The sequence below is a fragment of the Acinonyx jubatus genome, chromosome C1 (genome assembly GCF_027475565.1).
Source record: "Acinonyx jubatus isolate Ajub_Pintada_27869175 chromosome C1, VMU_Ajub_asm_v1.0, whole genome shotgun sequence".
Lineage (NCBI taxonomy): Eukaryota > Metazoa > Chordata > Mammalia > Carnivora > Felidae > Acinonyx > Acinonyx jubatus.
In genome coordinates this window covers 77,946,041-77,970,295 of record NC_069381.1, presented here as the reverse complement: position 1 = coordinate 77,970,295, position 24,255 = coordinate 77,946,041, and the positions used below count along the sequence as shown (strand labels likewise).

The following is a 24,255-nucleotide window of genomic DNA, read 5'->3' as shown; positions in this document are numbered from 1 at the left end:
GAAAAAACAATATTTAAGCCAAAACTGTAACAAGAGACAAAGAATGTCATTATGTAATGATAAAAGGGTCAATCTGAAAGAATATATTACATAAATATTTATGGTCCTAAAAAACATAGAAGCACCTAAATATATAAAGCTAATATTGACAGACCTGAAGGGAGAAAAAGACAGAAATATAATAATAGTAGAAGACTTAAATACCCCATTGTCATCAATGGATAGATAGATCAAGGCAGAAAAATCAATAAGGAAAAACGACTTGAACTACACATAACACCAAATGGACTTAACAGACATTTGTAGAACATTCCATACAAGGCCTATACACATTCTTCTCAAACATACAAGGAACATTCTCCAAGGGAGACCATGTGGTAGGCCACAATACAAGTCTTACAAGAAAATTGACAATTTACAATTATGTCAGGATTAAAAAAATATGCTACTGAATAGCCAAGACGCCAGAAAAATTATAAAAAATTATGTTGAGACAAATGAAAATGGAAATACAACATACCAAAAATTATGGGATACAAAATATGGTATCCCATATGGGATACAGAAAAAATATTTTTAAGAGGTAAGTTAATAGTAATAAACATCTACATTAGGAAACAAGAAAGATCTCAAATAACCTAACTTCATACTGTAAGAAACTAGAAAAATAACAAATTAAAGCCCAAAATTAAGAAAAGGGGAAATAACAAAGATCAGAGCAGAAATAGAAACTAAAAAGACAATAGAAAAGATCAATGAAACTGAAAATAGAGGGCTTTTAAAGTGGTAAAAAAATATGTATACAAGTCTTTAGCTAGATTTACCAAGAAAAAAAGGCCCAAATTAATAAAATTTGAAATGAAAGAGGAGACATTTCAACTGCTACCAGAGAAACACAAAGGATCATTAGAGACTGATACAAAGACTTATATACCAACAAACTGGACAACCTAGAAGAAACAAATTCTACCAAGACAATATGAAGAGAATATCTGAACAAACCAATTAATGGTAAGGAAATTGGATCAGTAATCAAAAACTTCCAAAGAAACAAAAGTCCAGGACCAGATGACTTCACTGGCAGATTTTATCAAACATTAAGGAAGAATTAATTCCAACCCTTCTTAAACTCTTCTAAAAAACAGAAGAGGGAACCCTTCCAAACTCATTTTATGAAGCCAGTGTTACCCTGATGGGAAGCCACAAGAAAAGTGGCCAGTATGCTTGATGAACATAGATACAAAATTCCTCAACAAAATAGCAGAAAAGCCAAATTCCACAATACATTATTAAAAGGATCATACACCATGATCACATGGGATTAATTCCATAGATGCAAGGATGGTTCACTATCTACAAAAAAAATAAAATAAAAATCAGTGTGATACACCACATTTAACAAAATGAAGGATAAAAATCTTTAAATCATCTCAGTAGATGCAGAGAAAGCATCTGACACAATTCAACATCCTGTAAGACCAGGAGCAAGAAAAGAATACCCACTCACCACTTTTATTCAACACAGTACTGGAAGTCCTACCCAGAGCAATTAGTCAAGAAAAAGACATAAAAGTATCCAAGTTGGAAAGAAGTAAAGCTGTCTATATTTGCAGATGACATGATAATATATATAGAAAACACTAAAAACTATCAAAAAATTGTTAGAATGAATGAATTCAGTGAAGTTGCAGGATACAAAATAAATATACTACCCAAAGCAATCTACAGATTCAATTCAATCCCCATTAAAATTCCATCAAAAAGGCATTATTCAAAGAAATATCAACAAACAATCCTAAAATCTGTATAAAAACGAAAAAGACCCCAAAAATCTAAAGTAATCTTCAGAAAAAAGAAGGAAGCTGGAAGCATCACATTATCTCATTACAAACTACAGTAATAAAAACAATGTGGTACTGGTACAGAAATGGACACATAGATCAAGGAACAGACCAGATAGTCCAGGAATAAGTCCATGCATATATAGCAAATTAATTTGTGACAAAGAAGCCAAGAATATACAATGGGGAAAGGATAGTATCTGTATAAATGGTGCTGGGAAAACTGGACAGATAGAAAACGATGAAACTGTATCACTATCTTATACCATACACAAAAATCAACTCTACATGGATGAAAGACTTAAATTTATGATCTGAAACCATAAATCTTCCAGAAGAAAAGAGAGGGCTAAGGTACCTGACATCAAGTTGGCAATAAATTTTTGGATATGACATAAAAGCAAGGGCACTGAAATCAAATATAAGCAACTAAAAAGCTTCTGCACAGCAGTGTAAACTATCAATAAAATGAAAAGGCAGCCTACAGAATGGGAGAAAATATTTGCAAATCATGTATGTGATAAGGGGTGAATGCCTGAGATATATAAAGAACTCATATAACTCAAACCCAAACAATCCAAATTAAAAATCGGCAGAGAAACTGAACACATATTTTTCCAAATAACACGTACAGATAGGCAAAGGGTATGTGAAAAGGTGCTCAACATCACTAGTCATCAGGGAAATGCAAATCGAAACCACAATGAGATATGACATCATACTTGTCTGAATGGCTAGTATCAAAACAAAACAAAACAAACCCAAGAGATAACAACTATTGGTGTGGGTGTGCAGATAGGGAACCCTTGTCCACTGTTGGTGGAATGTAAATTGCACAGCCACTATGGAAAACAGTATGGAGTTTCCTCAAAAATTAAAAACAGAAATACCACATGATTCTGGAACACCAGTTTGGGGTATATACTCAAAAGGAATTAATACAGGATATCAAAAAGATACATGTATTCCCAAGTTCAGTGATGGCATTATTTCCAACAGCCAAGATAAGCAAAAAACCAAAGTGTTTATCAATAGATAAATGTATAAAGAAGATATGGTATCTATATACATACAATGAATATTATTCAGCCATGAGAAAGGACATCTTGCTATTTGTGACAACATGAAAAGACCCTGAGAGCATTATGTTAAGTGAAATAAAACAGAGAAAGACAAATAGTTCATGGAATCATTTTATATGTACAGTTAAAAAAAAAGTCAAATTCATAAAAACAGCAGGTAGAAAAGGGTTTGCTGGGCAGTGAGGGAAAGAGAGGTTAGTAAAACAGTAAAACCTTTTAGCTGAAAGACAATAAGGTTTGAAGATATAAGCATAACATGGTGACTACAGTTGGTAATACTGTATTATATGACTGAAATTTGCTAGGAGAGTAGAACATAAATGTTCTTACCAAAAAAAATAGAAATAAATTTTTAAAAATTTAAGTTTGTGTTTGAACATTTATAAATTATTTCTCCTATAGTAATCTGATAATCATCATATTCATAATCCCTACATCCAATGTCTTCTAAATAAAATGCTTTTTATTCAAACTGGTCAACATTTGGTCATATTTTCTTTTATAAACTACAAGGATGGGGAAAATAAGTCATAAAGTCACTTTTTCATTGATGTGTTTTATGTACTTTTATATGTTTACTTACTTTAATAAGTAATGCTTCATTTGTAGCTTCAATTACTTCATTCCTGTCTTGGACTTGTTGATGCAAATTGCTTACGGTATCCTGAGCTTCTTCTAATTCCAATTTTGCCTTCTCTAACTGTTCATTTAGTTGCTGAACAGAAGTCTTTTGAGAGTCAGCAGAAATCTTCCACTTTGCATGGTTCTCTTGATGTGAAATCATCTACACAGCCCCAAAATTGAAAAAGAAAAGAATTAAGTAGGGTGGAGTTGGTTTCAAAAACATTCTAATACTTTCCACTTTCACTTATACTAAAGTAAATTCTGTTTATAGGCACAAACATCTGGTTTCTCAACAAATAACCCATGAGAGGAAAAAAGGGGGAGAAGAAACCTATAGTCTTAAATTTACCTAAGAACAGTGAACCAAAGACCATGGTCTGTTTTTTGATCCTGATTTGAACCAATTAACTATATAGACATTTTTGAGACAACTGGGAAAATCCGAACAATGAGCGGGTATTTGATAATATTAACGGATGATTGTCAATTTTTAGGTGTGATAATAGTATTGTGGCTAGGTTTCTTAAAAATAGACCTTATCTTTTAGAGACACCTATTGAAATGTTTATTGATGAAATAATGATGTCTGGGATTTGCTTCAAAAGAGAATGAGATGTGGAGGAAAGGGAGTGAGGTTAAAGATACAGTGATCATATTTCCCAGTTTGCTTAGGACTGACTGAGTTTTATGCCTGGTGTCCTGGTGTAGTTGCACCCCTTTTCATTCTCAAAAGTGTTCCCTTTTAAAAAGAAATGGTCAATATACTTATAGATGAAATCACATTAGCCACAAGTTGATAATTGCTAAAGTTGAATAATTAAATATAGGAGGATTTATACCATTCTTTCAAAATTTTCCAAAATAAAAACTTAAAAAAAATCTAATTCTTATCAAAAATATCAGGGGTTTTGCAATTAAATGACTTTTGTGACAATTCTGAAACCTGTAATTTTTTAAATGCTGTTAAAAATTATTGATCCTTTATACTGGTACTTTAATGACATACTCCTTCATTTTTATAATCAAACAACATACATGCTTTAAAAATAAATCTCTGTCAAGTGTCAAAGAGAATAAAAACATTACAAATTCTTATTTTTATGTCATACGTATAAAACATTAGTAGCAAATATTAAATAGCAATAGTAGAACCAATTTTTACAATTCATTTTTTGTATTCCCTGCTTATAATTAATTTCAGAGGGCTTACAAAACTTAAAGTAAAAAACTGGATAATAAATAAAAGTAGAACAGAGACCACATAATAAAAGTGTAAAGAGTAGTTGCTGGTAAACAGTTGAGCTGGACTAGTTATTACCGAAGGTCACTTAGTTGAGTAACTAATATTTATTAAATAATTATGCTGAATCCAACAGGATTCCATTTGTCTCTAAAGACCAAGGGTTGGAATCCCTTAGCCTGGGACTAGATTGAGTTTGCAAATGTGTTTTGTTTGGCAGACACCATGTTTTTAAAGAGATCTGAATCTAAACCCATTTAAGCAAGACGTGGCGACTTCAAGCTCCACCAATCCCTCACAAAGATGGTCCCAAACTCCTCTGAAAGGAGTTTAATATGAACGTATTTGTAATCCTTGTTATATAGAAAAATGCTTTACTAGAACTCCGTAAGTTATTTAGGTCTAAAATACACATTTTGTATATCCTCAAATGTAGTTTTTAAATAGACAAGAAATGCTATTCTAATTGATAACAGTGCTCATTTGTATAAAGGTTCAGGACATACTAGTAGATAAAAAGTATGAGGTTCTAATTTTGCCTTTCAACTTACTATCACAACAAATGTTGGACATTGCAAAGCATTACAGATTCATATCACATGAAACTGCTTATGTTGTTTACTAAATATCTCCAGTTTGCTTTTTCCAGTTAGTTTTGGCAAGTGCTATATTATAACTGATTATGATGAAGATGATGATGAGACAGGCTCTGGTCTAAGAACTTTAACTATATTCATTTAATCCTCAACACAGTTCTATGAGGTACATTACATTATTATACCCATTTCAGACAGAGAGGTTAATTGCTCAAGGTCACGTAAGTGCTAAGTGATGAGCTAAGATTTGGAACCAGGCTGCCTGCCTAAAGAATTTAAGCTCTTAACTCCACAGTGTATGTGAAGTTATATTAAGCTACCAGAAATGAAGACCACAATGAATTATTCTATAATGAATACTCAGAAGTTAGACTTCTACTTTTGTTCAGATAGGTCAACCCACTTTAGCAGACAGTACTAGAACGAATTACATCTTCTTTACCTCCAGATGATAAGCTTCTTTGAGAGATTCTACTTCTGCTGACAATTTCTTGATTTCTGCTTGCATTCTTGCTTCTAAATGAGCTTCACGTACTTGAGAAGCCCCTAATTCTTCAGCTAAATGGTTTCCATGAGCTTCCTTAAAAATGACATATTAAGGAAAAGTTATTTCACTTGTTTATTTGGTTATTAAAACTAAACCAATAGTGTGTACCTGTGGAAGTACTTCACCCTTTTATAATACTATATAAACACTCATATACAAAGTTAACTTATTAAATGGTATACTTTAAAATCTAGACATTTAAGAGACTATGAATGGGACTGTATTAGTGTATTGTTTATCATAATGTAATAGAAGTTCACTAACCAATGTATTCTGTAAAGCAAATTAATAGCCACAGCATGCTGAACTTTGGCAGGTAACAGTTTACTCTAAGGTCTGCCTATGCATTTTGTTCACCAGATGCACTGTTTGCTTATCAAGAGTCAGTTGTGTATTTATCCAAACCTATTTATGCTAGTTTTGCTTAGGATTCTAATTATGCAATTTTAATATATATTATGTATGAACACTGAGGAGATACACAAGCAAAAAGAAAGTTTTTATTTAAAAGAAAGTTCTATGCTTTGAGAGAGGTCAATGAATGAGTCACAAACATTTTTTACCCAATTAGAAGCAGTCAAAATAGTTGTAAAATATTATGGGAAACTCCACGTAAAATATAAGAGATGTTATACTCTGATTTACAAATGTCTTTTAATTCTTCTTCTCCTTTAAAGAAACCAAAATTGGAAACAATAGATGATCAAATAGGAATATGGTTAATGAAAAATGGCTAGGTGGAATTCTAAGCAAAGACCCTGCCCACACATAAAAAAAACAAGATTTTGTCCTAACTTAAAAGATCTACAATATTTAAAAGAATATATATTTAGAGTTCTGAGTTGAAGTATTTTAAACTGTCAATTTAACAAATCAAAACTACAATGAGATATCACCTCACACCTGTCAGAATGGCTAAAACCGACAACACAGGAAACAACAGATGTTCGGGAGGATACAGAGTAAAGGGAAACCCTCTTGTACTGTTGATGGGAATGCAAACTGGTACAGCCACTCTGGAAAACAGTATGGAGGTTCCTTAAAAAGTTAAAAATAGAACTACCCTATGATCCAGCAATTGCACTACTAGGTATTTATCCAAAGGATAAAAAAATATTTCAAAAAAATTTTTTTAATGTTTATATTTGAGAGAGAGAGAGTGAGCGAGCACAAGAGGCAGAGTGGTAGAGAGAGGGAGACACAGAATCCAAAGCAGGTTCCAGGCTCCGAGCTGTCAGCACAGAGCCTGATGCAGGGCTCAAATCCAACAACAGTGAGATCATGACCTGAGCCAAAGTCGGATGCTCAACTGACTGAGCCACCCAGGAGCCCCTAAAAATATTAATTCAAATGGATACATGCACCCTGATGTTTATAGCAGCATTATCAACAATAGGTAAATTATGGGAAGAGCCCAAATGTCCATCAACTGATGAATTGATTAAAAAAGAAGTGGCATATCGGGTGCCTGCGTGGCTCAGTCATTTAAGCATCTGACTCTTGGTTTTGGCTCAAGTCATGATTTCACAGTTTGTGGGTTCGAGCCCCACATCAGGCTTTGCACTGGCCATGTGTAGCCTGCTTGGGATTTTCTCCCTCTCTCTTTGCCCCTCCCCTGCTCTGTCTCTGTCTCTCTCAAATTAAGTAAATAAAAACTGTAAAAAAAGTGGTGGGACACACACACACACACACATACACACACACACACACACACACACACAGTGGAATATTACTCAGCCATCAGAAAGAATGAAATCTTGCCACTTGCAGTGATGTGGATGGAGCTAGAAAGCATCATGCTAAGTAAGTCACAGAAAGACAAATACCACATGATTTCACTCAAATGTGGAATTTAAGTAATAAACAAATATGGGAGGGAAAAAAGAGAAGCAAACCAAGAAACAGACTCTTAACTATAGAGAAGAAACTGATGGCTATCAGAGGGAATGTAGGCAGGGGAATGGGTGAAAAAGGTGATGGGGATGAAGGAGGGCACTTGTGATGAGCACTGGGTGTTGTATGTAAGTGATGAATCACTAAATTCTACACCTGAGACTAATATTACACTGTATGTTAACTAGCTGGAATTAAAAAAAAAAAACTTGAAAAATAAAATATAATAAAAACTTGAAAAGAAACTGTCATTTTAAATAATTCCCCACTTTCATTCACTTTTTTGATTAACTGAGCTTACCTTATCACATCAAATCAATTGTACTATAGATACTACAAATAAAGACAAAGATGAGATAAAAGTAGAGCTCCCCTTTTCCTAGGAGACTCCCAAATGCCCAACATATTCTAATAAAAAAATTCCTTATATATTCTTTATTAGTCCAACCAGAAATGTGAATAAAAACATTAAATTTACCAACATTAAATGTAAAGATACTTTAATGTAATTCCTGTATTAGTAACCATAATAAAAAACATAAAACAGGAACATTACTGAAATACCAATAAACACATATTTCTCAAAGTCTAAGTAATTAACCCAAGCATAACAATCCAAGTATTAAAAAAAATTTTTTTTTTAATCTTTGTTTATTTTTGAGAGAGAGACAGAGTGCGAGTGGGCGAGGGGCGAGAGAGAGGAAGACAAAGAATCCGAAGCAGGCTCCAGGCTCTGAGCTGTCAGCACAGAGTCCGTTGCAGGGCTCAAACTCACCTACTGTGTGATCATGACCTGAGCTGAAGTTGGACACTTAACTGAATGAGCCACTCAGGCGCCCTCCAAGTATTTTTAAGCAAAGTTATTAACCTTCTACCAAATACAATTTATATTATAGTTCTTGTTATTAAAAGCACTTTCTCTCCATAAGGATTCTGAACTATAGGTTTCATAACAGTTATAAATTTAGATTGTCAGTTTCACTTATAAGAGTGGCTACAAATGTAAAAATTTTACTCAAAAAAGATTAGCTTTATTATTATTATTTTTTCAAATGATAGCTTAAACTCACTTGAAAATCTAAAAATACTTTGTAACTCAATTTATTGAAAACTAGTTTGGCTAAAACTCAGTTCTGAAGGACTTCCTAGTTATATTACAAAGCTATGCTAAATATAACATTTTCCTGAAAATATTAGTAAAATATACATAACATAAAATTTATCACTTTAACCAGTTTTAAGTGTCAAATTCAGTAGCATTAAGTACATTCAGTGTGTGCAACACAGTTACTATAATCTACAACTTAAAAAAAAGTAAATGTTAAAATTTTTTAAGATTTTTAGTAAGGTAAAATTATTTAGAATAGGGATTACTTTTTCTTTAGAGAGTTGCTTTACTTCCTCCAATTCACTTGAGAGCCTTTCTACTTCTCTCTGTGCTTGGACTTGTTGACGACGAGCCTCCACCAATTCTGTATGAGAATTCTGCATCTGCTCCCGAGTTAACCTCAATTCTTGCTCCAAATCTATGGCATCCTTGTACTGAGTTGCAATATACTGTTCCTGCTCTTTCATAACCTGAAATACACAAGATATTTGTAGCTTTCAAAATGAAATGATATAGATAACCTATTTCTTACTCTGATTTCTCTTTTAATAAGTGATTTCCCCATCCCAACTTGATCTCTATAAAATTTGACACACAATGAATATCAGTTTCTATGAAATTGATACTTAGAAAATGTTTTTCTTCCTTTTTATTTTTTTAAAAAATTGTTTATTTATTTATTTTTGAGAGAGACAGAGATAGCACGAGTGGGGGAGAGGCAGATAGAGAGGGAGAGAGAGAATCCCAAGCAGACTCCACATCAGCCTGACAATGGGGGGCTTAAACCCATGAAACCATGAGATCATGACCTGAGCCGAATCTAAGAGTCGGACGCTTAACAGACTTAGCCACCCAGGTGCCTCTTCCTTTTTAATGATAAGAAAATGACAAAATACTATTAATAAATCTGGGATAAATGGTACATTTTGCATGACTAATATGTAAGCTGTATAATCCTTAATCATTATGAATATAACATGGCAGAATACACAATAATATAAAGAAAAAAAAGAAACTAATATGTGATATCCATTTCACAGATGGAGAATATATTGGCATGAATAACCAAAACCCACCATTAATCCATATGGGTTAAGGTCTTTTCTGTAAAAGTATCTGTCTGCAGACAGATAAACACAATGAAGATCTATATATGAAGTTTTAAAGTTGAGTATACTATTTAAAGGCAAAAAAAAGTAACACCCATGAGAGCTCTTAGAAGCAAACTCAGTTTTGGGATGCCTGGGTGGCTTAGTCAGCTGAGTGTCTGACTTTGACTCAGGTCATGATTTCATGGTTGGTGAGTTTGAGCCCTGCACCAAACTTGCTGCTGTCAGCACAGAGTCCACTTTGGATCCTCTGTTCCCCTCACTCTCCACCCCTCTCCCATTCATGTGCATGCTCTTTCTCTCAAAAATAAACAAACATTTAAAAAACAAACAAATAAATTAAAAGAAGCAAATTCACTTTTTAAAAAGGCAAGTGGGTAGAATTCACCATTCAGCACACATGCAAACTGATAATATGAAGTCATCAAACTTCACCTGGCAACTAACTCAATGTGTTTAGTCTCAATAATGTACAATTATTATCTGTTCATTCATTCGCTGGATGGGGTTCCTCAAGGATAAATGAGTGTATCTTGATATCTGTATCTCCAGCTCTACTACACAGTAGGTTCTCAATAAATATTTGTTGACCAAGTGAACACATACTGTGAATTCATTATGTGAGAGATACTATGACAATTCCTATAGGCAATATAAATAGGATGATGCCCTTGCCTATAATTGGAACATCAGAATAAATATTTTAAAAAGATCAAAGAAACTAGTATCTGACATAAATAATTAGCCCCAAAATACTTATGGCACAGCTTCTATATATTAAAACCAACCAGTTTAAAACATAAAGATTTATATCACTCTTCAGATAATATTAGTATGTTTCTTAGGAAGAGACAATTTGCTTACACTTTCCATTTCTTTCATCTTTTGTTGTGTTCGTTCATTTTCTTTTTTCAGTTGACTTATCTCCTGTTCATTTTGTAGTGTTATAAACTCTTTTTCTCGAAGCTGTTCTTTGGCATTTTGCAATTTTTCATTCAAACTTTCTATCTGAATTTTAAAAAGAGTAATGTTAATGTAACTAAGGAAAAATAATTTTTAAATCATAATTGCAATCCAAGTAAGTCAAGCTTTAAACACATAAATCCAAAGTAGCCAATATATGGCACAAAAACAGACACATAGACCAATGGAATAGAATAGAAACCCCAGAACTAGACCCACAAATGTATGGCCAACTCATCTTTGACAAAGCAGGAAAGAACATCCAATGGAAAAAAGACAGTCTCTTTAACAAATGGTGCTGGGAGAACTGGACAGCAACATGCAGAAGGTTGAAACTAGACCACTTTCTCACACCATTCACAAAAATAAACTCAAAATGGATAAAGGACCTGAATGTGAGACAGGAAACCATCAAAACCTTAGAGGAGAAAGCAGGAAAAGACCTCTCTGACCTCAGCCGTAGCAATCTCTTACTCGACACATCCCCAAAGGCAAGGGAATTAAAAGCAAAAGTGAATTACTGGGACCTTATGAAGATAAAAAGCCTCTGCACAGCAAAGGAAACAACCAACAAAACTAAAAGGCAACCAACAGAATGGGAAAAGATATTTGCAAATGACTTATCGGACAAAGGGCTAGTATCCAAAATCTATAAAGAGCTCACCAAACTCCACACCCGAAAAACAAATAACCCAGTGAAGAAATGGGCAGAAAACATGAATAGACACTTCTCTAAAGAAGACATCCGGATGGCCAACAGGCACATGAAAAGATGTTCAGCGTCGCTCCTTATCAGGGAAATACAAATCAAAACCACACTCAGGTATCACCTCACGCCAGTCAGAGTGGCCAAAATGAACACATCAGGAGACTATAGATGCTGGAGAGGATGTGGAGAAACGGGAACCCTCTTGCACTGTTGGTGGGAATGCAAATTGGTGCAGCCGCTCTGGAAAGCAGTGTGGAGGTTCCTCAGAAAATTAAAAATAGACCTACCCTATGACCCAGCAATAGCACTGCTAGGAATTGATCCAAGGGATACAGGAGTACTGATGCACAGGAGCACTTGTACCCCAATGTTCATAGCAGCACTCTCAACAATAGCCAAATTGTGGAAAGAGCCTAAATGTCCATCAACTGATGAATGGATAAAGAAATTGTGGTTTATATACACAATGGAGTACTACGTGGCAATGAGAAAAAATGAAATATGGCCTTTTGTAGCAACGTGGTTGGAACTGGAGAGTGTGATGCTAAGTGAAATAAGCCATACAGAGAAAGACAGATACCATATGGTTTCACTCTTATGTGGATCCTGAGAAACTTAACAGGAACCCATGGGGGAGGGGAAGGAAAAAAAAAAAAAAAAGAGGTTAGAGTGGGAGACAGCCAAAGCATAAGAGACTGTTAAAAAACTGAGAACAAACTGAGGGTTGATGGGAGGTGGGAGGGAGGGGAGGGTGGGTGATGGGTATTGAGGAGGGCACCTTTTGGGATGAGCACTGGGTGTTGTATGGAAACCAATTTGACAATAAATTTCATATATAAAAAATAAAAAATAAAAAAATAAAAAACAAAAAAACAAAAAAAACACAAAAAAACAAAGTAGCCAATATAAAAATGTGTTTTTCTTAATGCCATTATAACTTAGACATTAACATCAGGATTCTTGTGCTTAATAAGAAGCTTCTTTGTATACCTGAAACACACAAGAGATGGGAGTCTCAATCACATTTGTGTAAGAAAGGAAAATTAGGTACATTAAAGCAACAAGTGTTATATGGTCTTACAAATAGTTTTATAGGTAGTATGTTTAAGAGGTAAAAAACTCTAGTTAGTGAAAATAAAATCCCCTTCCCACTGTGTTCCTTCCTTAAAGGTAACCAAAGAAGAGAATTACTTGCAAATCCTTCCAGAGATATTTTATACATATTCAAACATGCACACATGAGGATAAATACGTGGACATACTGATACAAGAAAACCTGTATTTGAAATAACATTAAGAGAGTCATCGGGCTAGGGAGTGAGGAAAATGAGGAAATGTTGGTCAAAGTGTACAAGATTTCAGTCATGCAGGATAGTAAGTTCTGTAAATCTAATGTACAGCACAGTGATTATAATTAGTAATACTGTATTTGTATACTTGAAAGTTGCCAAGAGAATAGATATTGAGCATTCTCAACAAAAATAAATAATTATAATAACTGAGGTGATGGACATGTTAATTATTACACAGAGTATATGTATAGGAAAACATGTTGTATACCTCAAATATATGCAATTTTTGTCATATGTCAATAAAGCTGGGGAAAAAGTTAAAATGAGAAAAATGAATTAAAGTAGTATGTACAAGATAATTAAAATTATGTAGTATTTTTATTGTATGTATTCTACTTAAAAGCCACATTATGTGAACAGATGCTTACAGTTATGGAGTTATTTTTTAAAACAATTTAAAATATGTAATTTTAATTAATTTACCTGTTTGTTGCATTCTTTAAGTTCCAATTCTGATTTCTCAAGAGTACCCTCTAATTTAATTATTTTCTGCTCCATTTCTCCCCTGTGCTCACGAATAGTCATATCCAAATGTGTAACCTAAATACAAAAGTAGCCTGCATCAATAATTTATTTGTTTTTATTGCTAAGTAGCATTCTATGGTATTCCATGGTGGTACCATCATTTATTTAACCATTCACTTACTGATGGGCATTTCAATTATTTTCTATTTTGGGCTGTTACTAATAAATGCACTGTGAACATTTGTGTATATAGGTTTTTTGTGAACACATGTTTTCATTTCTCTGAGACAAATGCCTAAGAATGTAACTGTTGGGTTGTAAGGTAAGAACATGTTTAGTACTGTAAAAAAACCTGCTATCTAGACTCTATCCAGAGAGGCTGTACCATTTTACATAACAACCAGCAATGAATAAGTGATCCAGTTTCTCTTCATCGTCACCAGCTTGGTGTTATCCCTACTTTTTATTTTAGCCATTTGGCAAAGAGTGTGGCGATATCACATTGTGATTTCAACAAAATGAACATCAATGTTTTTTCATGTCTTTGGCTTATTGTTTTTAAAATTTTTATGCTTATTTATTTCTTTTTTGAGAGAGGGAGGGGCAGAGAGAATCCCAAGCAGGTTCTGCACTGTCAGCGCAGAGACAGATGCAGGGCTCAGACTCATGAAACCTGAGATCATGAGCTGAGCTGAAACCAAGAGTCGGACATTCAACTGACACCACCCAGGCACTGCAGGCTTATTTTTTTTAATTGGATTGTTTACTTTTTTACCACTGAGCTTTGAGATGAGAGTATATATCCTGTGTATGAGTCCTTTGTCAGATATGTGATTTACAAATATTTTTTCCTGTCTATTCCTTATCACCCTCTTAACAAGGTCTTCTGCAGAATAAATTTTTAATTTTGAAAAAAAAACACATTAAACTATTACTCAATTATTCTAATGTGAAAAATTGTGTGCTTGGAATGTGTTTTAAAATTGTTTACAGTGTGGGGGGCACGTGGGTGGTTCAGTTAATTAAGCAACCAGCTTCGGCTCAGGTCACGATCTCATGGTTTGTGAGATCGTGCCACACATCAGGCTCTTTGCTGATGGCTCAAAGCCTGAAGCCTGCTTTAGATTCTGTGTCTCCCACTCTCTTTATCCCTCCCCTGCTCATGCTCTCTCTCTCTCAAAATTAAATAAACATTAAAAAAATTTTTTTAACTCTTTATAGTGGGTGTAACTGAAACATAAACTCAGCTCAAATTATTTTTAAAAATGAGAAAAATATTCATTGCTTATAAATACTGAATCTTGAGTTTCATATATATTATACAAACTTAAAAAATTCAACTATGTTCATAAATGACAAATAAAATGATTTAGACTTCATTTTATGTGAGATAAAAGCTGCTAAATACAACATAACAAAAATTGTGGAATGCAGCAAAAGAAGTGCTTGGAGGAAAATGTAGAGCACTGAATGCATATATTAGAAAAGAAGAAAGATCTAAAATCAATCGTTTAAGTTTCCAATTTGGGAAACTAGGAAAAGCAGAGCAAATTAAATCCAAAGTAAGCAGAAGAAAAGAAATAATAAAAATTAAAGCAGACATCAGTAAAATTAAAATTAGGAAATCAACAGAGAAAATCAACAAAACCAAAAGCTGAGTTGTGAAAAGATCAATAAAATCAATATGCCTCCAGCCAGGATAACTAAGAAAAAAAGAAAGATGACACAAATTACTAATATCACAAATGAAAGAGAACACATTACTGTAACTCTCATGGACATTAAAAGGATAATAAGGAATATTACAACTCTCTGACCACAAATTTAATAAAACTAGATGAAACAGACCAATTACTTGGAAGACAGAATCTGCCAAAACTCAAACAAGAAGAGATAATCTGAATAAGCCTATATCTATTAAAGAAATTAATGATTAATAACTTTCCCATACAGAAAGCAGCAGGTCCTGGTGGGTTCACTGGTGAATTCTACTGAACATCTAAGAAAGAAATTATACCAATTTTCTACAGTCCAATTCAGAAGACAGAAGCAGAGGAAATAATTCTGAACTCATTCTATGAGGCCAGTATTACCCTAATACCCAAACCAGACAAAGACATTTGAACACACATTCAACACATGGTAAAAACCCTCAGTGAACTAGAAATGAAGGAAAATTTCATTAACTTAATAAAGAATATCTACAGAAAAACAACAGCTAGAATCATACTTAATGGTGAGAAATTCAAAGCCTTCCCACTAAGATCAGATACAAGGCGAGAATATTCACTATTCACTATTCACTATCAATATTCACTATTGTTCTAGCAGTCCTAGCTAATGCAGTAAGATAAGAAAAAGAAATAAAAGATTTATATATATTAGCAAGGGATATAAAACTGTGTTTGTTTATAGATGACATAATCATCTAGGGAGAAAATCTGAAAGATTTGACAAAAAAATTCCTAGAACCAATAAGTGATTATAGCAGGGTTGTAGGATATAAGAAATACACAAAAGTCAATCACTTTCCTATTTGCTAGCAATGAACAAGAGGAATGTCAAACTAAAAACATAATATGATTTACATTAACACCCCCCAAAATTAAATACTTAGGTATAAATCTAGCAAAATATATACAAGGTCTATTAAGAGAAAACTACAAAACTCCAATGAAAGAAATCAAAGAATTAAATAAATAGACAGTCCATGTTCATGGATAGGAAGACTCAATATTGTCAAGATTCAAGATGTCAGTTCTTCGCAACTAAATCTATATATTCAGGGCAATTCCAATAAAAATTCTACCAAGTTATTTTGAAGATACTGACAAACTGATTCTAAAGCTTACACGGAGAGTAAACAGATCCCAAATATCCAACATAATATCAAAGAAGAACAAAGCTGGAAGACTGACATTACCTGACTTCACGACACTATAAATAAATAGTCTGTGGTACTAGCAAAAAAACAAGTGAATAGATAATCATACAGAATAAAGTCCAGAAACTAACTCACATAAATATGTTAACTGATCTTTGACAAAGGAGCAAAGCCAATACAATGGAGAAAAGATAGTCTTTTCAACAAATGGTGCCGGAATAACTGGACAACCACATGGAAAAAGTAAATAAATCTAGACCACACCATTCACAAAAATTAATTCAAAATGGATCACAGACCTAAATGTAATCTGCAAAACTATAAAAATTCTAAAAGATAACATAGGGGAAAACCTAGATGACCTTGGGTTTGGTGATGATTTTTAATATATGAAATCAATGGCACAATTCATGAAAGAAGCAATTAATCAGCTGGACTTCACTAAAATTTAAAAGTTCTGCTCTGTGAAAACCAATGCAAAAGATTGTGAACAAAAGCCACAATTATCAAGGACTAATATTCAAAATATACAAAGAACTCTTAAAATTTAACAATAAGAGAACTCAATTAAAAAATGGGACAAAGACCATAACAGACACCTCACCAAAGAAGATATACAAATAGAAAATAAGCACAGGAAAATATCCTCTACAGCATATGTCATCTGAGAAATGTAAATTAATAAGGAGATACCACCATACACCTATTAGAATGGCCAAAATCCAAAACACTGACACAAAATGCTAGCAACAGGAATTGACGTTCATTGCTGATAACAATGCAAAATGGTACAAGCCACTTCGGAGCACAGTTTGGAAGTGTCTTATAAAACTAAACACACTCACCATATGGTCCATCAATCACACCCCTTGGTAATTACCAAAAGGAGTTGAAAACTTATGTCTACACAAAAACCTGCACACAGATGTTTATGGCAGCTTTATTTGTAATTGTCAAAACCTGAAAGCAACCAAGATGTCTTTCAGTAGGAAAGACATTCAGTGAATGGATAAGTAAACTATAGTACATATCTAGACAATGGAATATTATTCAGTGCTAAAAGCAATGAGCTATCAAGCAATGAAAAGCTGTGGAGGAACCTTAAATAAATATTACTAAGTGAAAGAAGCCAATATGAAAAGACTGTGTACTCTATGATTTCAACTATATGACTGGAAAAGGCAAAATGATGGAGACAATAAAAAGATCAGTGGCTGCTAGGGTCAGGGGAAGAGTAGGAAAGATGACTAGAGCACAGAGGATTTTTAGGGCAGTGAAAATACGCTGGATGATACCATAATGATGGATACATGTCATTAAACATTTGTATAAACCCACAGAATGTACAACACCAATAGTGAACTCTAATATAAATTATGGAGCTTGGGTAATTATAACATGTATGTTCATCAACTATAACAAATGTACCATTCAGGTGGGGAATGTTGATAATGGGGAAGGCTGTGAATTTATGGAAGCAAGGGATATATGGGAAATCTCTGTGCCTTCTGCTCAATTTTCATTGTGAACCTGTAACTGTTCTAAGAAACAAAGTCTTAAAAAAAGATGTTAAATAATGCCCTTTGAATATTTTTGTTTCTCCAACAAACACTAGCTGAGCAAGTAACTCCTTTAATCACATGTTCTTCTGATATGCAGCAATGTAAGAAAGAGATCAAAAAGTTGGGATACTAAGCTAATCCTCATTCTCAAAAAACTACTTCTATAAAAAAAGCAAGATGAAGAAAGAAAGATGACATTTTCTAATTTTAAAAATATTAATGTGCATAGAAAAACATATATGCTTAAAAATGTCTATTTTACCAAAAAGTGGTGACCTCTGAAACCCTGTGTGATTGTACTGTAACAGAAAATTTCATCAAATATAATTAAGAAAACCAACTTGAGCTGCTCTTTGCTTTAGTTCCCAATTTCTCTCCTTAAGTGCCTGGTCCATTTCAAGGAGTTCTTGCTTTTTATCTTCAATCTCCATCTTGCATTCTCTGCAATTTATCAAAGGAAAAAGATCAAAGCAAATAGTAGGAATATTATAGTTTTAAAAAATTAAGTCAATTGGGTTAACATTTCCTCTAAGTGACAAGTAATAAAATATATGCAATTATTTCTGATTGAAAGGGCTCAAATTAAAGAAATAATGTATAAAGAAAATGATTGATATCAATACAATTACTTTTAATAGAGTATTCTCAAAAGGCAAAAGTTAACTAAAATACTACTATTGTAGACAATTGAAGCTAAATGTTAAAGTACTCCCAGGGAGCAAGACTGAATCAGTATTAAGAATTTTAAAAATACGTCCAATATTTTTCATTTATAGATCAAGGGAGCATTTGAAAGTCTTTTCTATATAATAGCTGTGAGTTTATTACAATTGAATGAGGCATTTATCTTGTGGTTGGTATCTCTGATATCCACAACTCAGTTTAGAAATACTTTTAATAAATTCCACCTCTCCTAAAACCTTATTTCTAATTTTATATTATAAATACTTACTACTGATACAACTTTAAGACTTCTACCACTCAGATCGGAGAATGCGAAGAATTTCTTTTTAATTTTTTTTAACATTTATTTATTTTTGAGAGAGAGAGAGCGAGCAGGGGAGGGGCAGAGAGAGAGGGAGACAGAGAAACCGAAGCAGGCTCTAGGCTCTGTCAGCACAGAGCCCAATGCAGGGCTTGAACTCACAAACCCTGAGATCATGACCCGAGCCAAAGTCGGAGGCCCAACTGACTGAGCCACCCAGGTGCCCCAAAGAATTTTAATCTGGAACTCTATGTTCTGATATGACAAAAGCTAAAAATGTTGATCTTGAAAATCATCATATGGTTTTCCAGTCTTAAATATAAACAATATTGAATAAAAGTACTGATTTTAAAAGCAGATTCAAAACTTCTTTAATGAGCCATTTACTATTCTCTTAAAAGTCTCAAGAGTTATGAAATATAAGGCTACATTAAGTTATTATGAAATAAATTCTAAAGATAATGCTGTTGTGTAAGTGAATAGGTAAGCTTCCAAAAATTCAGCTATTAGTTAAAATTTAAGATTTCATGGGGCACATGGGTGGCTTAGTTGGTTAAGCGTCCAACTCTTGGTTTCAGCTCAGGTCATGATCTCATGATTTGTGGGTTCGAGCCCCGTGCTGGGCTCTGCACTGACAGAGTGCAGCCTGCTTGGGTTTCTGTGTCTCCCTCTTTCTCTGCCTCTCTCCTGCCTGTACACATACTCACTCTCTCTCTCTCCCTCTCAAAATAAATAAATAAAACTTAAAAAAAAAAAAAAAAGAGATTTCACTTTTACTTTTTTAATTCATTTATTCATGTTACCATTTAGCAAATATTTACTGGAAGCTTCCTATGTATCAAGGCTCTATGTACGGTGAATTTAATAGTCAACAAGATAGATGTCCTTCATCACATGGAGTATACATACTAATAGGCCAGGAAAGAAGACAGAGTATAAATAATGAACAACAAGAAAAATGTAAAGTGCTATGTCAGAGCACTAAATACAGTGATGTGATAGTGACTGGGTGGCTACTTGAGAGTAAGTGGTCAGAGAAGGGCCCTCTGAGGTAATGTGAAGGGCAAGAAGTTGGCCATTCAACCATTATTTCAGGCCAAAGAAACAGCTACAGCAAAGTCATCAGGTAGGAAATATGTACCGTTTTAAGTACAACAAGAAGGCCAGGAGCAAGGGGAACAGTATGAAATGAGGCCAGAGAAACTGGCAAGAACCTTATCATGTAGGGCTTTGTATTCCATGATAAGGAGCTTGGATTTTTTTGTTTAAACTGTTGTAAAATACATATAAGATTTACCATTTTAAAATACAGCATCCTTTCTTGATAAAAACCCTCAAGAAAGCAGGGATAGAGGATCACACCTCAAGATCATAAAAGCCATATGTGAAAGACCCGCTGCTAATATCATCCTCAATGGGCAAAAGCTGAGAGTTTTCCCCCTAAGGTCAGGAACAGGACAGGGATGTCCATTCTCACCACTGTTATTCAACGTAGTATCGGAAGTCTTAGCCTCAGCAATCAGACAACACAAAGATATAAAAGGCATCCAAACTGGCCAGGAGGAGGTCAGACTTTCACTCTTCGCAGATGACATGATACTCTTTATGGAAAACCGAAAAGATTCCACCAAAAAACTGCTAGAACTGATCCACGAATTCAGCAAAGTGGTAAGATATAAAATCAATGTACAGTAATCGGTTACATTCCTATATACCAATAATTAATGAAGTAACAAAAAGAGAAATCAAGGAATTGATCCCATTTATAACCGCACCAAAAAGTATAAAATACCTAGGAATAAACATAACCAAAGAGGTTAAAAATCTATTCACTGAAAACTATAGAAAGCTTATGAAAGAAATTGAAGAAGACACAAAAAAATGAAAAAATATTCCATGCTCATGGATTGGAAGAACAAACATTGTTAAAATGTCGATACTACCCAAAGCAATCTAGTTATTAAATGCAATCCCTATCAAAATAACACCAGCGTTCTTCACAGAGCGAGAACAAACAACCCTGAAATTTATATGGATCCAGAAAAGACCCCGAATAGCCAAAGCAATCTTGAAAAAGAAAACCAAAGCTGGAGGCATCACAATCTCGGACTTCAAGACGTATTACAAAGCTGTAATCATCAAGACAGTTTGGTACTGGCACAAAACCAGACAGTCAGATCAATGGAACAGAACAGAGAACCCAGAAATGGACCCACAGACATATGGCAAACTAATCTTTAACAAAGCAGGAAAGAATATCCAGTGGAATAAAGACAGTCTCTTCAGCAAGTGTGCTGGGAAAACTGGACAGCGACATGCAGAAAAATGAACATGGACCACTTTCTTACAACCATACACAAAAATAAACTCAAAATGGATGAAAGACCTAAATGTAAGACAGGAAGCCATCAAAATCCTCAAGAAGAAAGCAGGCAAAAACTTCTTTGACCTTGGACGCAGCAACTTCTTACTCAATACGTCTCTGGAGGCAAGGGAGACAAAAGCAAAAATGAACTATTGGGACCTCATCAAAATAAAAAGCTTCTGCACAGTGAAGGAAACAATCAGCAAAACTGAAAGGCAACCGAATGAATGGGAGAAGGTATTTGCAAACGACATATCAGATAAAGGATTAGCATCCAAAATCTATAAAGAACTTATCTAACTCAACACCCAAAAAACAAATAATCCAGGAAAGAAATGGGCAAAAGACATGAATAGACACTTCTTCAAAGAAGACACCTAGATGGCTAACCAACACATGAAAAAATCCTCAATATCACTCATCATCAGGGAAATACAAATCAAAACCACGAGACAGCACCTCACACCTGTCAGAATGGCTAAAATTAACAACTCAGGCAACAACATATATTGGCGAGGATGCTGAAAAAGAACATCTCTTTTGCACTGCTGATGGGAATGCAAAGTGGTGCAGCCACTCTGGAAAACACTATGGAGGCTCCTCAAAAAATTAAAAATAGAACTACCCTACGACCCAGCAATTGCACTACTAGGTCTTTACCCAAGGGATTCAGGTGTGCTGTTTCAAAGGGGAACATGCACCCTAATGTTTATAGCAGTACTATCGACAATAGCCAAAGCACAGAAAGAGCCCAAATGCCCATCAACAGATGAATGGATAAAGAAGATGTGGTATATGTATAAAATGGAGTATTACTTGGCAATCAAAAAGAATGAAATCTTGCCATTTGCAGCTACGTGGATGGAACTAGAGGGTATTATGCCAAGCAAAATTAGTCAGAGAAAGACAAATATCATATGACTTCACTCATATGAGGACTTTAAGATACCAAACAGATGAACATAAGGGAAGGGAAGCAAAAATAATATAAAAACAGGGAGGGGGACAAAACATAAAAGACTCTTAAATATAGAGAACAAACAGAGGGTTGCTGGAGGGGTTGTGGGAGGGGGATGGGCTAAATGGGTAAGGGGTATTAAGGAATCTACTCCTGAAATCATTGTTGCACTATATGCTAACTAACTGGGATGTAAATTAAACAACAAATTAATTTAAAAAAAGATTTACTATTTTAGCCATTTTAAAGTGTATAGTTCAGTTATACTAAGTAAATTCACAATGTTGTGTAACCATCACCACTGTCTATTTCCAGTACTTGTTCATCACTCCAAATGCAAATCTAATACTCATCTGCAGTTACTTGCCAGTGTCCCACCCCTAGTTCTAACAACCATTAATCTGCTTTCTATCCTTAGGGATTTTCTAATTCTGGATATTCCATATAAATGGAATTAGACAACATGTGTCTGGTTTATTTCAAGGTTCAAGATGAACCTGTTTTCAAGGTTCATCTCTGTTGTAACACACATCAGTACTTTATTCCCTTTCATGGCTGAATAATATTCCTTATATGGATATATCTATCACATTATTCATCTATTCAACTACTGAAGGATATTTGGGTTATTTCCACTTAGCAGCTATTGTGAATAGAGCTTCTATGAACATTGGTGCACAATTATTTTGAACATCTGTTTTTAATTCTTTTGGGGTATAACTAGGAGTGGGATTAATGATTTATATGGTAATTCTATGTTCAACTTGTTGTGGAATTGCCAAATTGTTCTCCACAGGCACTGTACCATTTTAGTTTCCAACAGCAATGTATGAGGTTCCAATTTCTCTAAATACTTGCTAACACTTATTATTTTCAGTTTTGTTTTGTTTTTGTTTGTTTTTATCATGGTCATTAGAGTGGGTGTGAAGCAGCATCTCACTGTAGTTTTGATTTACATTTCCCAAGGAGCATGGATTTTATTCTAAATATTTTGGGAAGCCATTAGAAATATTTAAATAGGGAAAGCAATTTAGTTGAGAAGCAATATAATCTGATTTATGTTTTAAATAATAAGCTTAAATCCATTTCTATTGTTTTAAATCATAAACCTAAATGGATTGGGGGAGTGTCAGGAATTTAAGCTGGGAGACCATCAGGGAAGCCACAGCAACAGACCAGGTGAGAGATGATAGTTTGTGCTAAGGTGGTAACAGAAAAGAGGCCAAGAAATCAATGGATTTCAAAATATGTTTTAGAAATAAAGTTGACATGAATTCCTAATAGACTGGATGGGGAAAAAAATAGAGGCAAAGAGAGAGGAATAATCTTATAGATTTCTTACTTGAGCAATTGCATGATTCTTAGATGGAAGATGAACAGAGTTATGAAGAAAAAAAGAGTTCTGTTTTGGCCAAGTTTTCGATGCCCCTTAAAAAAACATTTGAGTGGAGGTAACAAGTCATAGATATTTGAGTCTAGGGTTTAGGGAAGAGATCATCACTAGGGTTTGGAAGTCCGACACACAGTATTTAAAGCTGTATGAAATTTCCTAAGAGTGATTTTGTGGATAGAAAAGAAAAGGGGGCCCTGCACTGAGTAACAGGATACATCTAAGTTCCTAGGTCATCTTGCTTCTCTCTATCCTGTCATCCCACTTTTCACAATGTGGTTTGTAATTCTATTTTCCTTTCCAGAATCTATTTCCCACACCTTGGTTCTGGTTTGGTTCTCCACTCCCACTCACCATAGATGTGTGCTGGAACAGTATTTTATGCTACTACTGTTAATCCAAGAACCCAGATTTTAGAGTTGGTCAGACTTGTGTTTAACACCCTTTTCTGGACCTCATTATCCAGACTGTATTTTACTTAATTCTCTCAAGCCTCAGTTTTCTCAAGTGCAAATAGGTGGTAATATGTGTATAATAAGTTTGTTGTAAAGAAATGAGTAAGGTCATAAAAGAAGTCCCTTG

At 34.2% G+C, this 24,255-nt stretch overlaps 1 protein-coding gene across 8 annotated transcripts in view; it reads right to left on the bottom strand.

Moving 5' to 3' along the window:
* The window catches only part of CCDC18 (coiled-coil domain containing 18), a 115,510-nt gene that overhangs the window by 22,463 nt on the left and 68,792 nt on the right, over positions 1 to 24,255 (bottom strand). For all 8 annotated transcript variants that reach the window (XM_053214457.1, XM_053214459.1, XM_053214460.1 and 5 more), the window contains 6 exons: positions 18,317 to 18,416; positions 13,488 to 13,604; positions 10,905 to 11,048; positions 9,198 to 9,401; positions 5,826 to 5,963; positions 3,507 to 3,707 (listed from right to left, as the gene is read on the bottom strand). In XM_053214457.1, coding sequence (XP_053070432.1) covers positions 3,507 to 3,707; positions 5,826 to 5,963; positions 9,198 to 9,401; positions 10,905 to 11,048; positions 13,488 to 13,604; positions 18,317 to 18,416 — 904 coding nt within the window. The remainder of the gene's footprint in view (positions 1 to 3,506; positions 3,708 to 5,825; positions 5,964 to 9,197; positions 9,402 to 10,904; positions 11,049 to 13,487; positions 13,605 to 18,316; positions 18,417 to 24,255) is intronic.